Genomic DNA, 18,088 nt, shown 5'->3' with positions numbered 1-18,088 from the left:
GTCTGCCATTCTGGCCTAACAGCACTTACCCCAACAGTCTAAGGCTATACGGGGATCTTTGTCTTTGTGTGGGTGTGTGTGGGGAGCGGTAGTATAGCGTCCTGTGCTCTGGAACCCGGTGACCAGAGTTCGATTGCCGGTCACGGCCAACACCGGTGACGATTATCTGAACCGGTAGTGAGCTTTCCCGAGGTCGACTCGGCCTCAAATGAATACCCGGTGCGGTGTGTAACAATTTGCCACTAGGAAGACAAAGGCGGCTGGGGATGGAGCTGGCCACCCACCCCTCTCGTGTGCGGTTCCGGCCTTCGTCGGTGCTACTCGCTAACAGCACTTGCCCCAAAGATCTGTTAAGGCTATCCCGGAGGATTCTTTGTCTTTGTGTGTGCGGGCAGCAAGGCATCGTGGGAAAAGTTTCCCATGGTGCTCTGCAAGCCTCGCTAGGGCGATGGGGTGATGTCGCCAGCGTGTGCGGCCGAGTGCGCTGCTCAGGGGCCAGATGCGCTGCTTGTACCGCTGAGCCTGTAACACGAGGGTTGGTAAACGGCGCTAAAAGCCCAGAGTGTTTCCATGTGGAGTTTAACATTTTTTTCACATGTGGGGAGTCTACCGCTGGTTTCGATAAAAAAAAGCTTAACTTGTCGGAATAATGTTTGCTTTAAAATCGTATTTTGGATGCAAACGGCTGGACTAACGCAACAAAAATGCTTCAGTGATGGATTGAAAACAAAAAAGGCGTATTCAACCGAGCATTTGTATCGCACAGAGCAGGCACGGAGAAGTTATTTAAAGCAGGGCCTCCGAAATTAACGTACAACATTGTACAGCACTTTGTCTAAACACTGCTGGTCTTGAACATGCCTTGGTGGTCACAGGCTGTTTTGACCATACTTCACCCCACCGGTCAGCAAGGCTTGGGGTAGTGGTGTAGTGGGGTTGTTGCAGGGCTGGTTCAGATATCACTCACCCCTGATGACACTACGGCTGGGCAATGAATACGTGTCACTGGGTTCATAGCGCAGTGAACTAACCACTGCATAAACGCTCCACCCCTCTGCATATACACATGAAACGAATGACATGAAGGGAAATAAGTTATACATCGTTTGTTCCATTCATGATTTAATCCTCCCCTAATCTCAAGTGAAGATATATTTTATTTATTTAATCCAATGTACTTAACTGAATTCCAATAGCAGGAGAATAGGCTTACACTTGTAATTCCAAGCGGATTATTCAGCGATGTGACAAAGTGGGTCTCAAAGATGCGAGTGAGAATTAAAAACCATTGCTGGAATCAATTAAGGGCAATCCGGGACAATAACAAGATAAAGAGACCCCCGTGCAGCCTTCAACAGACTGTTGGGGCATGTGCTGTTAGCGAGCAGCACCTATGAAGGCCGGGATACGCGCACACACGCACACACGCACACACGCCTCGCTTGAATCGTGCGTTTCGACACCGACCTCCAGCTAACCCCTTCCATTTGGCCCAATTGGCGAGGGACCTCTGCGGACTGTGCATTCTCGTCCGCTGGCCAAGTGGCGCGGATGCTCAGCCGCACCTCTGCCCCGCCACGCCGTGCCCCCTTTTCCTGGCCAACGAACAATAAGCCCACTTGCTGGGGCGGATGCCATAAAGGTCAGGCCTTGCACAAGAACAAGAAGAAGTCGCTTGCAGCTCTGCACGGCTGGACGGCTCATCCGAGCCCCGGGTTACCACCCCCGTAGCGCGGCACGGCCGGGCCCTGCCACCTCTCGGACTCATGAACCTCCGTTGAGCTTCCGCGCCAAGAGGCAAGAAACACCACCCGAGCTCGCCCTCGAACGTCCATCACAGCCCCACGCACATCGGGGGGGGGGGGGGGGGGCAACGCCGGCCTCGATTAGGGGACCCCGCCGCCGGTGTACTCCAATCAAATGAGACACGGAGGCTGCGTCACAAACCAATGAGAGCTGTGAGGGAGAGGGCGGGGGGGGGGCGGACACAGAGTCTGCTACTCCCAGCTGTCGGCGGGGATCGGCGTCGGAAGAAGTGGCCGCCGAGGCGGAGAGCAAGGGTTTGGTCGGGCCCTGCCACGCCTCTCGCCGGGGCCACCCCGCCGGATTAACGAACTCGGCGAGACGCAGACGGCCCCACGCCGACAGCTGCTGCCGCGCTGACCTTTGGGCACCGTTTTTAGCGGGGGGGGGGCTCGAGCGGGCGCCGCGCGACACCTCACACACTCCGCCGTGGCGAGTTTCACCGTGGTTGCCGCGGTGGTTGTGGAGCCGGCGCGATGGAGGCCGCGATCGCTGCGTGTCGTCGGCGGAGCGCGACGACGCCAAGGAGTGGGGATCAGTCGCATGGCGCGAGAAAGAGGGAGGGAGACGGAGGAACGCATGGATCGGAGAACATGCGCAGGTTTTAAAAACGCATTGTTCTAACTCTTAAGAAGAGTAAGCTGGCTCGGGCAGGACGCGTCGCCGGAAGGGACGGGATGACGGCACGAGGGCCCAGACGTACAATCGAGTGGCAGCCAAGGGAAGGAACGCGTCTGCGAGTACCGTCCACTGCAGAGAGAGAGAGACGAAATGCGCTCACGCGCAGGTGCTCAGGTGGAATGTTGAAGGGCGGGACCGTAAGAGCCGGGGCGACAAGAGGCTCGGGGGACGAGACCTTCGTCCAGCGGCGGACCGATAATGGCCCGACGATGCCGAAGAGGGCGGCGCGCGCTCGCGTTGGCGCAAGTGGCCGCCGCAGTGGCCACGGCCGGGGGCTCGAGCCCCCCGACGTCGGGGACGTCTGGGGCGCTTCCGCTGGTGGCGGGCGAGGAGCCGAATCACGTGGCCTCACGTCGCGCGCTACAAATCACCGCCGTGCTGAGTCGCACGACCCTTTGAACTCTTTGGGGGGGGGGGGGGGGATTACATTTTTTTAATTAAAGAATTAAACGGGCAGAGGGCAGCTCAGGATTTTCGCGAACAACGCAATTACCTTGCCGCTTTATTTATTAACTCGTTAATCCTTCCACGCACTTATTAACCACTTACTTAAATGTATTGCATTCTCTACTTAATTAAAAAAGGGTGGGGGGGCAGAGCGAGGGGGGGGGGGGAGAGAAAAAAAGACAGCAGTCGTGCAGTCTGCCGATTGGGAAATACGGCAAACAAGACAGCAGCCTCTGCGCATCTGTCAGCTGCCTGCATTGGCTACTCATGTGCAGCGCTTGGCTCTAACCCGATTAGTTATTTAACCCTTTCCCATTCCGAGACATGTGCAAGTTCCAGGGTGGGTCCTGCCCACCGATTAATCTCGGAACGCGCGAGCCGGTCAGCGTTCATTTTTATTTTAGAGAGGTGTAGAAGCGCCTTTGCTTTTCAAGACGTTGCACTACTCGCCGCAGAGAACCGCAGCGACACAACTACCGATTGCCGTCGCCCAACTGTGGCAGTCTGACGTTTTGTTTGCGGATTCGGGCGAAATAATAGATGCGGGCTATTACGACTTAACGCACCTGCCCAGGCGGATGGCGAGGGGCCCCGCGAGCAGAGCGCCGAGGCACCCGCCGAGCGTGAACACGGAGACGACGGTCGACCAGAGCAGCGTGAGCACGTGCTGGTCGAGCCCCGCGCCGTAGCGCTGCTCGCACGTCGTGTTGATGAAGCGCTGGATGTGCTGCTCCGTCGTCGGGCGTGCGAGCGGGAGAAAGGAAATAAAACAACAAAATAAGAGGTGACGTTACAAAACGTTAGGTCTCCTTGAGTCGGTCGGAGCGGCACACCTTTGACGACTGGCGCATCATAGCCGGGACCAAAACCGAAGCCGTGATAGGACACGCTGGCTTCACAAGACGAGACGAGACACGTGGATCCTGGCTCGAAGCCAAGCAGGGCCAAGCGGCGGGGCCTCGTGACGCGCGCGTCGTGTGCGGCGCCACGCGGCACCGTTCGGGATTTTGAAGTGTGGGAAAAAGAAGCCGGTGCTTCCCGAGCCACGCCAGGCTGGCTCGCTCGCGTGGCTCCGGTACAGCTCGGTTGTGCAGTGGAAAGATGCATCGGAGGTCAAACAACTCCCGAGCTGGCACCGTTGTTTGTAAATCCTGTTTGAAATCCATGATAATTGACAGCCGTTTGTCAATCCACTGATGGATGGATGGATGAAGGCCATTACCCCCAAGCTGCGCGGGTTATGGTGGTGCTCTCAAGTGTAGCGAGTTGATGGTCACAGCCTGGCCACACCAATCAAAATCACAAAATAACCAAAAACATTTTATTTCGTCCTGCGCTCTGTTTTTACTAACGTCCAGCTCTTAAGAATGATACATTTTGGTTTAACTGTTATGCGACGAACATTACTCCCTGTGGCTGGGCGGGTGGGGAGGTGCTGCCCCTTCTATACTACGTTGAACAGAAGTCACTTGAAGCGATTTTGGAGGCGGCTCGACAGTATCCAGTTCTGTGGGCTATTCTCGAACACGAAAGGGAGTCAACTGCACTATGGAGAGATCCGAAACGGATATCTTGGATCATGACCAGACACCGAATGCACAGTCTGGATACAATTGAGACAAATACCAAAAAGTACCACTCTCCTTCATTCACACTTGGGACAGGCCTCCATTCATTTAACACACACATACACACACATCCATTAATTCGCGCAGAATCAACGGAGTAACACAGCGGAGGTCACCGAGGTCTGAAAAACCTAGATTTGCACAACTCTCAGAACTTGGCCACAGCCCCAAATTCATCCTAAAATGCCTTCCCCTCTCTGGAAGCCAAACCCCACAAGGCCAAAAAAAATGATTATCCCTTTTTAAAAAGATTCGGCGAGGTTTTCAACAGGATTTCCTTCTTGACGTCTCAGCGCTTCTGACCCGTCCTTCCGGTGCGCGCTCACAAAGTGCCGGTTTCGGGCCAATTTGGGAATTCCAACTTTTGATTGCGCGCTTTTGTAATTCGTCGAACAAAGCGGCGGCTCCCCCGCGGTCGTAATTGGCACAGCGGCGGAAGGCGGCGGGGGGTGGGGGAGCCGGTTGATCGGCGCGCCGTTCCACGCTGCAGTTTTGTGTGAGGCCCTGCCAAGAAATGTTTCGAAAACAGCTCTCGTCGGCCAACCTCGGCCCAAAACCAGACAAACACGCGGCATGAGGCCCAGGCCCCCCACCCCGGAGGACAAAGGGAATCCGCCGGGATTCATGATTTTTAACGTGAACAAAGCGAGGCTCGCCGGGTTATTTTCATGGAAATTTTAATGGCGTCTAACGGAACGCTCTCTAGGATATATTTACTCCCGCTTGACTTGGCAAATCCTGTTTTAGAAATGTTCTGCTGCCGGTGACACCCCATTGCCGCTTGAAAGGTTCAGGGCACAGTCCGATTCGCACCTCCGATTAGCGTAGTTGGCTACATACATACACGTTGTAGAAGCATCTTTTCCTTTTGTAGAACGTTTTCCATTGCCCCATATTATATTCCCAGTTGACTGTCGGTGTTACGTCACGAGATAGAAGACGTTTCCACGGAAGGCTTTTTTGCGAATCCGTTGCGGGACGAGGGCTTCCCCAGCAGGTATGGGGCTTTTAACGAATGCGCTTTCAGAGAGGCGAACACGCACGGCATTGTGGATGCGTGCACGGCATTGTGGGTGCGTGCCACACACTTGTTACCCCAGCGGAGTGCGGGGATGTGCGCAGTGGGGGGAGGGGGGGGCCCGGGAGAGCAGCGTCGCTGATTTTTTTTACACTGGAAAGTCGCCAAACAAACCTCAGAAAGTGGCTACACAATTTAGCAAGTAATTACACAACGAGCAAATTTTCGGAGGCTTCTCAATGGCCACCCGGAATCGCTCTCGTACCTGTGCAACCTTCTCCCGTAACGTCCTCGTGCCAGACAGTCTGGAGAATTTCTCACCGCCGGTCGCTTTGACAGCATTTGCATGTTGCTCGGGAAACCCAAAGGGTCTCTAGATCGAGTGAATGAAATAAATCACCAAGTAGGCAAGGATGATGGTGGAGGTGGGTGCGGAGGGTGGGGGGGGGGGGGGGGAGCACTCACGGTCGTGGGGGCGCTGATGACGGAGATGTTGAAGCCGTACTGGAAGCTGCCCCCAATGCCCGTGGCGGCCACCAGCACGCACAGGCGCAGCACGGGAACCTGCGGGCACAGCAGGCACAAGGCCGGCGGCGGGAGCGCCGTGGCCACGACGGCCGAGAGCCGCGGTGAATTTCCTTCGGGAACTCAGCCGAGGCTTCCGTGGGCAACGGTAGAATCGACTGCGACGGCACGAGCTGCAGTGGCATTTCAAGGTTTCAAAATAGCGAAACAACTAATGCCTTGATGATGATAACCGGCCAATGGAAGCCAAGAATGTTGACTACACCACAGTGCTTTCTGGGCAGAATTGTTATTGTTGCATATTATATGTATTTATTTACCCTATTTAGGGCCACAGTGTTATTGACGAAAGTGTTAACTTTTTGTTCATTGTGCACCACTAGAAAATGGACAATAGCACGTTTTTTTTTTCCTTTCACAAAAACAATATTTTAACACCCCAACGTTGTTGGGATATTCGTGAAATTTCCACTTTTCAAGTGCAAATTTAATAACTAATCCCAATAACGAACCCTATCTGCTGGTGCTCCTTCTCGTGGGTGGGAGAAAGCACGCTTTTCAAATCCCAGCACAAAAGGCGTTTTTTTTTCGTCCCGCAAGAGCTAACTGTGAAAAACAGAAAATCGCCCCGTTAATTCGTCAGCGTTTGCCGCACAGAGCGTTCTGATTGAAAGCAGCCACGAGGTGGCTTTTGTTTGCTCCCGCCGGAACACAAATGTCTGCGGAATTCGATAAATGTGCAACGCTACGAGGACTACGAGGACACCACGAGATGACAAACCGCACCACGTGCAAAAATCAGGAGGTCAAGAAATATACAAATGTGTGTGAGTGTGTGTCAAGGGACATTCCATCCCTGAACAAAGAACAAAGGCGAATGTCGCAGATTACCATGAGAACCTGAGTGGACTGTTTGTGAGGAAAGTGCCGATAGCGCGCACTTATGCCAGTTAAAAGGGTAAAACCTATTCCTACATCTTGTTACTGGCAAAGGAAGTCTCATAATGTAAATGCTCACCCCGAGCCCTCAATACTCTGATAGTGCGCTGTTTTTGAGTTGTACGCCTTTTGGCGTCTTCTGGTCCGACACCAATGGAGACAAGGCTCTATGAAAAGCTGTCTCGGGTGTGGACCAATCAAATTCAAGGACAGTGCATATTATTATCAGAGTTGTCTTTTTTGTTTGCATTTTGACTGCTTGTGTTGTGGTTATTGCAAACATGATGCCTTGAATAAAGGTGTCAGTTTTTGTGCCAGTTAAAAGGGTAAAACCTATTCCTATAGCAGTGCACTAATCGCTCCCCCCCCCCATCGCTCCCCATAACAAAAGACACAGGCGCTTCGCGCACGCTTTAAGTGGGTAGGGTTATTCCGGGTCGAATGGCACATCTGGACACCGCGTGGTCTGGGAGGGGCGCCGATGCCTCGGGCAGAAGACGTGGCTTGGGCCAGATGGCGCCTGCGCTTCAGATGGGCACTGCAGCTTTGCACCATCGGGGCGCTAATGCGCACAGGTTTGACTCAACAACCGCACGTACAACCTCGGGAGAGCCACTGGGAACTTGCGCCAGCTTGGTGCCCGTGATGGTCGGGGCGGGGGGTGGTGGGGGTGGTGGGGGTGGGGAGACGACATCAGGGACCAGCCGCAGTGGAAGGCGCGACGCTTGAGCGCAGCCGGCGATGTGACGCCACGTGGACGGATAATTGCATCATCAGCCGAGGGAGGGGCACCGCACCCCAGAGGAAGTCCACCGCGCAGACGGAGCGATGAAACATCGCCTTGTGCGCAGGCGCTAGGACGGCGACGGTCTGACGAGGCCTTCAATTAGCAGTGCATTTGTCGTGGACTATGACGATGATTGTAATGAAATTAAGGCTTCTGGTAGAACACCTCCGGGTGAATCAACAGCTCCTGTTGTGCAAGCATATTTGAAGTGTTGGCACGATGGGAGCACCAATTTTGTTATGCAATCGGCCAGACGCTGTTGGCTGTAGACCTGCGGCACCCGGAGGAGCCTTGAATAAACAAGATGCTCTCTACTCACGCACAACAACGCTGCTGGCTCAATTTCAAATGATGGCAATACAAATTAAATCACATTTTTTCCCCCTATCTTTTAAGGAAAGGGGGCAATGTGTGGGTTTGGAATGAAATAGAATGCGTACGAAAAATGATTCACCAATGCCAAGCAGGGGAAAAAAGTTCGTCGGTCCAAATGATCAAATTCTGCTCAAATCCCATGACTTACATCAAGGGTCAGATTGGAGCAGAGTAATGATTCATTTAAATTACGCGAATTCTTGGATATATTAACAGACGCTAATTATACAACCCTCGAGCTGTAATGAACACGTTCAATATGAGCTCACGCTCGAGGGGGATCACGTTCTTTAGTGTGGGGGTTACGGGGTCATCGCCATCCTCATCATCAAAATATCATCGCGGGCTTGTAGGGGGGCACGCTACGTGCCACGAACAAAGCCAAACGAGGTTTTACAAAAACTAAGAAACGACAATGCCCACTCGCTTTAATGGAACTCCACGCAGCCCCTCCTTTAACCGCGACCGCGCACGCAGATCACGACGGTAATCCTGGCTTTTGGCAGCGCCGCGGTGACGAGATGTTAACAGCCTCGCCTGGTTTGCAGGAGGTCGTGGGTTCGATCCCGACCCAGACGCCTGCTGTATATTTGGAGTCTGCGTGTCTCTCTCCCCGTGGTCGCGTGGATTTTTCTCCGGGTCCCTCCGGTTTTTCCCTCCACATTTAGAATCAACATCACGCGTTTAGAGTATTTATCTGCTATAAATTTCCACGTGACGATGATAAGCCACTCTGTTGAGCTATCATCTGTGGCCAGGTCGCTTCTCAAAAAGAGCTACATAGCTCAGTGTGGTCTCATCTGGTAAAATAAAAAAATAGTTTCATACTTTACTTTCCACCCTCCTCGCCAAGTGCCCTTCAGCGGCACGCGGCTCACGCCGCCCTCCGCAGATTATCACGACAACCCAAGCGACGCTGGCGCGCGTCACAGTAGTGAAGTCGTAAAAAAAAAACGGGCGTTGAGAAAGTGCCGACCTCGTGCGAAATTTCCTTCTCTCGCTTCGAAGGATAAAAAAAAGCATGCGGCTTGCCAGACACGACGAGGCGCCCTCTTGTATGTACGTACGTTGAACTTCTTCCGCACCGTACGTAGCCAACTGTGCTACTTGGAGGCTTCTCAGTGGCAACAAGGGAGTGTGGAGGTAGAGGGGAAGCTTCATTATTATATTTACTCGAGGGAGAGGCCTTCACGGCAACAGGTGCGCATTGCAGCCCCATTACGGGCTCATCCATATGCAGTAGCAGTTCATTATTTAATGAAGCCAATTTTTTTGGGGGGGGATTTGAACCTTATGGCGGTACCCCGGGGTACCATAGTACCCCGGCTCTCGCATAATGTTTGTGATGCAGTCATTTTTAGTCTGTTTATGGTTGTCTCGACGAGCTGTACACGATGCACAGCGCAATCGTCCTCGCCGCGTGTCGACATCGCGGAGTAGCACCGATTTCGGATTGATTGGTACCCCAGTCGCGGAGTTAAGTAACAACCCTGGAAAAAAAGTGTCCCAGAAATAAAATATTTAATTGCCTCGGCCAGATTGGATTATTTGGTACCTCGGGGTAAAACACGTCCTCTCCCCCCCCCCTCATCCGCTTTGCGTTCCAGACGGACAATCAAAAGCATGTTCACGCTGCAAAAAATACGGTAACAAAAACAAAAATCGCTGGCCAGTGCGGGAGGTGACGGTGGTGGTGGGAGGTGACGGTGGGTGGTGGTGGGTGGTTGTGCGCTACAAACCCTGCGGATCCGAGTTCGATTCCCGCTCGCGGTCAACGTCAGTGAGGATTGTTTGAACCCGTTCCAGGGCCTACCCTAGGTCGACTTGGCATAAAATGAGTACGTGGTGCAGCGTTTAAACATCACCACTGGGGAGACAAAGGCGGCCGGGCGGGATTTTGTCGATCTACCCCCTCGTGTGCAAAGCAAACCTTCATAGGTTGGCTCGCAAAACAGCACTTGCCCTAACCGTTTGTTGACGCCTTAGCCGCATGCTTACACGTGCGGCGTAGGCATCTTTAGAGCCCCGTTGTGTTCGGGCACCTCCGATTTGCACGGTTTGGCTTTCGTACGTATGGCGCGAAAGAAGTTCAACGCTATTTGGGCTTCGCGACTTGACCTGCCCGTGGCAAAAAGAGACGTCCGAAGCTGAAGGCTTCTCAGACGATTTACACAAAGCACTGATACACCACAAGTTCAAAAAGGGGAAGGGCATGCATTATAATCTCCCTTCAAGGAACTCGGGGGCGCTTTGGCAATGTCTTACCGCAACCGGCAGTCGTTTACCGCATATTTGTTTAAGAAGGCGATGAGGGGGCGGGCGGGCGGGCGGGGGAGGAGGCCGTGGGTGGATAAGGTAAGGGGGAGGCAGCGGTGTGATAAACAGTCCGAAATATGTGGAACTGGGCCGATGGATAACCTTTAACCCTGCGACCTCCCACCAACTACTTTATCATTGAGCGGCGGGGACGGTGCGTGGAAAAAGGCTCAAGAGGTGGCGGCTGATACATTCCTGTGGTCGACTGCGGAGGCGCGGGCAGGCAAGGTAGCTGCGAAAACGCAGCAGCCTATTTGCACGGCCACCCCCACAGCACTACGACAAACGACGAGTCAAGTCTCAGATTCCATTTTTTTGAACATTTTTTTAGCTCTTGGCCCCTCCGCCAATCTCTCCTCTCTCATCTCGCTTTACCCTCCGGCACGTTGTCTCTCGCTCAAGCACAATAAAGGCCTCCTTGCAAAGCCTACAGGCAAACTCCCCTTCTCGGCTTCTGCTCCTGCGGTCTGGAATTCTCTTCCCCTTCCAACTCCATAAAGTTGAGACTGTAACTGCCCCCCCCCCGCTCAGCCCTCTCCCCCGTGAAGGGGCCTGTAGATTCGGGTGCATGTCGACTCCATATGAATGTTGACTGTATCGTGCAACACGAGCAATCACCGAGCACGGCGTACGACGACAAACACACGCGCTCAACTTCTTTCGCACCGTACGTAGCCAACCGTGCTAATCGCAGGCGCGGGGAGACGCTTGTGCAAGGCTCAGTGTGCATTCCGAGGCCGCGCCGAGTTCGACAAGACAATGCGTTTGTTATCTATCGAGGTGCTTCACCTCATTCGGGACGCAAAACGTTACACCTCCTGGCTTTGGCATTCCTCGGGAGGCACTGATGCAACCGGACCATTGAACAGCATCAGGAAAATATCAACAGGCCATCCCGTACACGTCTCCTCCATGAACGGGACGGTTTAAAAGGCAAGCCGCTGTCGTACGATCGTTTGCCACGCGACCCGAACCGTGGACTTGACCGTATTGTAATCCACAGTGGCCTGGCGCTCCTGCAAAGTGGGAAGGGACAGCAGCAATACTACGCGAAGTCTCACCCCGAAGAGCTCGACATTGACATTCAGAGCTCCTGAGATGATTGCCATCGCACATGCAAGGACAGTGTGGAACCCGAGGGGCCACTTCTGTTCGCATGCAAAAAATGGTTCACCGGGTGCCAACTGATACACGACAAACAATCCTGTGACGTATTCTTAGCTCTTTCGGTAAAGTCACGTTGAAAGGAAACAATAAAATAATAAAATATATATAAAACAATAAAAATTCTCACGACGTTTCGACCATAACACAAACGGTCATCATCACCTGATGACCGTCATCACCTGATGACCGTTTGCGTTATGGTCGAAACGTCGTGAGAATTTTTATTGTTTTATATATATTTTATTGTTTTATTGTTTCCCTTCAACGTGACTTTACCGAAAGAGCTAAGAATATGAATTACTGCAGTCACGAAAGCTTTAAATCAAAATCCTGTGATATGGCGGTGACATCACCAGGGGGGAATTCCCAGGAGTTATAGGGTGTTTTCATATAGTGCTGGTCAAACATACACAGCCGTTTCTCCACACGTGCTTACGCAGGCCATAACACAGAAATAATGAAACCTACAAACACGACTCTCTGCCTTTTTTTTCCCTGAAACTAAAATCCGCGAGCACATCTGTCCAGCTCGTGCTGTTTGTTGCAGGTTCTCGCTCATGGCTCGGCAACTGAAATGACAAGAGCGATTTTTTTCGAATTCCGTAAAAAAAAATAAAACCCCTCTCAATATTTCAAGAGCCCGCAATGAAATGTGGGGATACTGGACGGTGGTCCTCAACAACGTCACTAAGCGGTCCTTGAAGAGCTGCATGAGGCTCCGCATGCCGCAGGTTGCTGGCGACGGAGCCAGGGGGGGCGACGGAGCTGGGGGGGGGCGACGGCGCGAGCAGAGGGAGCCAACAGTGACTCACTCACACATCTCACACTGGATCACACCATGCACTGACTCACTCACACACCATGCACTGACTCGCTCATCATGCACCGACTCGCTCATCATGCACCGACTCACTCACACCATGCACTGACTCACTCACACATCATGCACTGACTCACTCACACATCATGCACCGACTCACTCACACATCATACACCGACTCACTCACACATCATACACTGACTCACTCACACATCATACACTGACTCACTCACACATCATACACTGACTCACTCACACATCATACACCGACTCACTCACACCATGCACTGACTCACTCACACCATGCACTGACTCACTCACACCATGTACTGACTCGCTCATCATGCACTGACTCACTCACACATCATACACCGACTCACTCACACATCATACACCGACTCACTCACACCATGCACTGACTCACTCACATCATGCACTGACTCGCTCATCATGCGCTTAATCACACATCATACACTCGCACAACGACTGACCCATTCACTCATCATACACAGGTTCACTCATCGTGTGCTGGCTCACTCGCACATCATACACTTGACTTGCTCACTCATCATGCGCTGACTCACTCATCATGCGCTGACTCGCACATCATACGCTGACTCGCACATCATACACTGACTCACGCTGCTGCTGACTCACTCACACATCATACACTGACTCACTCATCATGCGATGACTCACACATCATACACTCACTCACGCTGCTGCCTCACTCACACATCATACACTCACTCACGCTGCTGCTGACTCACTCACACATCATACACTGGGAGTGTCGTGCTGCCAGCTATGGCTGCAGTTTTTTTGTCGTACGTGTTATGTATATCGTTCATTGTAAAATTTAAAATGACAGTTCCTATGATTACTGTTGTTACATTGTTTTTATAGCTTTATTTTGGTGATTCGAAAACATGGTTAATCTAAATTGTCTCATGGTTGTTGTCGTTGGCTTGCACCACATTGATTTTTGCACACAGCGTTTTAATACTTTTTTTGTGTGGAATATTTGCTGGTTTATTCCAGTAAGTTTCTGTTACGCGTTGTCGTTTTAAGATGTTCTGTGTTCAAATTTTGTTTGTTGCGGTTGCACCCGACTTCAGAGCCGCATGGCTCACAGGGCTATACCTAATAAATGAAACTTGACCCCTGTGCTCGGTGGACGATTGCTGTCGCATCATCGCGAGGGTTGGCGAAGGGGTGGCTTCGGGAGGGGCTTTCCGCCACACCAGTGGATTTGCCCACTCGGTTAATGACGAATATTTCGCTCCGTCTGGGCCTTTTCGGACTTGTGGTTTCAATGTTTTCATCAGCGGTTATTTGTTTGCAGCAGGAAATCTACCAGACCAGTTTTTCTGATGTATTTTATGTATTCGTTTAGACAGCTAATTTTTAAATTTATTTTGTTAGCTTTATTTATTTTAAAGGCTCGACTCTGCTGCTGTCAGGCCTACTAAAACACATTGATTTCATGCGGTTAGAGACGCCTCGTCCGATTCATTTATTAATAACCGACGAGGATATGTGCCTCCGCTAATGAGCATCCCAAATTGATGTGCCGTTGACGGGGGCAGTCCCATTCGCTGCGGTTTCCTGTGACAGTTTGCGGGTTGAAGGTTGAGGAAGCCACAAAGTCCACCCGCGGGGTTTTTTTCCGTCGGAGGCGATAACGCATTCAGGTGGATTCACAAGGGCCACTGGAATGCGCTGGCAGTTGCTTCATAATCAGTGCTTTATCGCAACGATAGACCCATACACCCCCCCCTCCACCCATAGATTTACATAGAGACGCATAAAATTACATATGCACCGCAGACCAAAACGAACAGACCCCATAGACTCACGTAGAGACCCATATAGTAAAATGTGTAATATATAGGTGCACCGCAGCCCATTCAGCTCCAAGTCGAACTGGTCTGGTGGGAGTCCAGCAACGGTTGTTCCACTCCCACCACACTTCCACCGACACGTTACCTTCGCGTTCCAATTATTAATGAGTTCAACCTGCCCTGGTGACGAGCCGAGATTGGAAAACCCGGGGTGTGGACTTTGTGCCTCCCGATCCTGGAGTCCCCTTGCGTGTGCCCTCCCCACCCCCTTCCGTGCCCCCACCCGCGCCCCCCCACCCCATGTGCCCCCCCTCACCCCGCGTGCCCCTCCCACCCCGCGTGCCCCCCCGCCCCACGCGCCCCCCCCACCCCGCGTGCCCCCCCCCACGTGCCCCCCACGTACCCTCCCCCACGTGCCCTCCGCCACCACGGCCCACGCTGACGCACCGAGAAAGGCATTCGTGTTTTTGCCGTGATAGCGCAACGTGACCTTTGACCTGCACAAGATTAGAAAAAAAAGAGTGGACATGGTGGTGCTGGGGAGGGGGCATCATCTGTTGCTGTGTTTCACGACCGCCGCGAATTTTTGTTTTGGTTTGCGTTTCATATCCAGAGAAATGTCAGGAGCAGCTGCGGCAGATGCCGATGGAATATAGATCAAAATAAAATTCAACAAATGTTTACACATCACACTGTGGCCAAAGAATATATGTGAATAAAGTACACATAAAGGAAGGCACAGTCAGCAAGGTCTGCAGATATGAAAAAAATAAATTGTATAAAAAAAATCATCCAGAGGTTAATACTGAAGAATAATATTAATGTACTAAATTATACAACTGACAGAAGGTTTTTTATTGTAATATATTATGAGGCAATACAAAAATATCAAGCAATAAAAGTCTGTGCGTAGATTTTAATATCCTGCCATTCGGGTCTCAAATACACCAGCACACACGTACACATCCTGCGCATAAACACACACACACGCGCACGCAAAGACAACATACAGACATCTGGAGCAAGTGCTGTTATAGCGAGCATCTATGAAGCGCCGTGCGGTGCACGAGGTGGTGCCGCGTTCAGGATCCCGCCCGGCCGCCTTTGTCTTCCCAGTACTGATATTTACACAATTACTTATTTAGGGTCGACCTCGTAGAGGCCCCAGGAGGACCCGGCAGGCCTCGTACCTGCACGGATATTCGCCACTGATGTTGGCCGTGAGCTGGAATTGAACTCGCGTGTTTGGATCTGTGGCGCAGTGTGCTAATCTCTACACTACTGCTTTACATGAAGACATGCAGGGCATCGCATGATCATAAAGGGTGACGTTATTCACCCCCCTCAGGATTCAGGGCTGCATTCGATGCAAGGGTCAAATATTATTTTGATATTTTGGGGAATGTATTGGTCTCGAGTGGCTGGTAGTGATTACATGAACCCATTACATACACCACATACGCACATTGATGAATGATTACACAAGCGATTTGAAGCAACTCAATGGGATTAACCTACGAGACATCACCTTGACTCAAGGACTGTGGTTTGGGTCGGACACATTCCTTGAAGGGATGATATATCTGGTGGTCGAGACTAAAGAGGGATCGGCAGCTAAAGGCGTGAACAAAGTTGAGAGTAAATCCATCACAGATATGGAACAACGAACGGACTTGTTGCATCACAAGACCGTGAGAGATGCAGATGGCTTGGGGAGGCCTTCATCCAGCAGTGGATGGACCATTGAACGATGATGACTCTGATCGTGAGATTAACGATCGATAGTAACGTGAACCGAGATCCCGTGCATTGAGATCGCAGAATGCGCTACACGGTGGGAACAGACGGAGGTGCAACCTGCGCGCATCAATGCGCCAATAAGGAACCCCCAACATCGCCGGAGTCAAAGCGCGTCGCACGTTTTGGAAACGGTGATAAATAATCATTAAAAAAAAATATATAAAGTGTTTACCGCCCGGCTCGTTTCACCCAGTGTGCCCGTTTTAACGCTGACTTAGCCACGTTCCCTTAAAAATGCTGATCGACGGTAATGAGCGCGATTACATTCAAGGGGTGTGTGGTGATCATGAGATGCACGGAATAAACAAATATCACGTGTGGTTCACAGGCGTGGAGGGGGTGGTGGTCGCTGGCGCGAGCGACTAAGCGTGGCCTTCGAGCGACAAAAAGCCGGCGCTTTAAACTCATCACCGCCACCATCGTCATCATCGTCATCAGCCGGGATCAATCCACTGCTGGATGAATGCCTCGCCCCTCGAGCTGTAGCCGTCACCATTTTCCACGATTTCCGCGATGTCATGAACAACAACAACAACAAACAACAACCCGTCATTTGCCACTAAGTGGGGGCGACGTCACCACGGCGCTTGTGCCAGGCTCGGTGCGCTCTGAGGCCGCGTGAAGGGTCGAAGGCTCTCCGCTGGCAGGAGGTCACGGGACAGACCCGGTGTGCCCTGGGTTGACTGACCGAGGCGACTGGAAGATGAAGTAATGCACCAAAGCACCTGCACACAGGCGGCTTTCATCGGCTGCATCTCGTTTAGAGCACGTGGTCTCTCTCTCCCGGGCGCGTTTCCCCCTCTCTTGCTTGGCCGCTTTGAACCGGCGGATGTAATATCCCGGCCGGGAAGACGGGCTTGACGGATCCTGGGTTATTCTTCTGAACGCTTGGAAGCCCTTTCAAATTCGTTTGAAGGAGCAGATTTGAAGGTTTCAAAAACAGAATGTTTGGGGATATTAAAAAAAAAAAACGCGTGTCGGCTGCTACCAAGTTGTGCTACTTAAAGAGGCACTCAAATGAACAGCGTCAACCAGGGCTATTGCAATGTCAGAATAATAAAATAAACCAAGGTTCTGTAGCAGAACAGTCATGTGATGAAACGAAAATCAAAATAATAATAACCTCTAATTTATAAGCGCCTTTCATATTGAAGTATCTCAAAGTGCTGTACGTTGAAAAAAAAATACACTCACAAATACAGATAAAATCGAAGCGAAATAGAAAGCTGAAAATAATGATATCAATGACACCTCTTGAAATTCCAATAAAGTTTAAAAACTATGATAAAAGTGAATAATAATTGCAGAGTAATCAGACAACGCAATTGGTCTTTAAATATTAAGTTAGAGGGACATAGCCTGCAGTACAAATAGGCGAGTTTGAAGACACGATTTAAAAAGTGATACAGGGACACACACACAATCCCAAATGGGCCGAGGAAGGGGATATTCGACAATTGCAGAAAGCCTGGCCGCAGAAAAGGCTCCGTCTCCCACAGAACATCACGGTCTTGTCTTTGGAACTTTGACGAGAAGACCAGAATCATGCAATTTACCACTATAAAGTGACGAATCACGTTGTGTATATGTATATATAGTAAAAAAAAAAACCCGACAGTGTTGGGGGGGGGGGGTAAGCTAAAGGATGTGAAGCAGTGGTGGCGTTGCGTGGCTGGCAGGGCCACTGGTGCGAGGAATTAAATGCCCCCCCCCTCTACCCACCACGTCCACTTTCATAGGCCGGCAACACCTGAACATCGGTGCAGTCGCATCACCTGCACACTCTCTCAATGACCCGACGGATTAGCGGGGGCTAGGCTCTGCAATCGTCACGTCCCAGTACCGCCACACGCCACGAGGCTGGGCTTCTCCGTGGCTGACGAGCGTGTGACACTCTCGCTTGCGCCGCACGCGATCTTGACGGTGCAGAAGTAACAA

At 51.7% G+C, this 18,088-nt stretch overlaps 1 protein-coding gene across 1 annotated transcript in view; it reads right to left on the bottom strand.

The window, feature by feature from the left end:
* SLC2A11 (solute carrier family 2 member 11) overlaps positions 1-18,088 on the bottom strand; it is a 56,541-nt gene that overhangs the window by 21,164 nt on the left and 17,289 nt on the right. Inside the window, exons 2-3 of the mRNA XM_032947229.2 lie at positions 6,043-6,141; positions 3,498-3,658 (exon numbers count right to left, since the gene is read on the bottom strand). Of these exons, the coding sequence (XP_032803120.1) occupies positions 3,498-3,658; positions 6,043-6,141 (260 nt within the window). The remainder of the gene's footprint in view (positions 1-3,497; positions 3,659-6,042; positions 6,142-18,088) is intronic.

This window comes from Petromyzon marinus, chromosome 5, assembly GCF_048934315.1.
Source record: "Petromyzon marinus isolate PM22_M1 ecotype Great Lakes invasive population chromosome 5, UKy_Petmar_22M1.pri1.0, whole genome shotgun sequence".
In the NCBI taxonomy this organism is placed as follows: domain Eukaryota; kingdom Metazoa; phylum Chordata; class Hyperoartia; order Petromyzontiformes; family Petromyzontidae; genus Petromyzon; species Petromyzon marinus.
The sequence above is the reverse complement of the archived record's forward strand: the minus strand, read 5'-3'. Positions and strand labels throughout refer to the sequence as shown.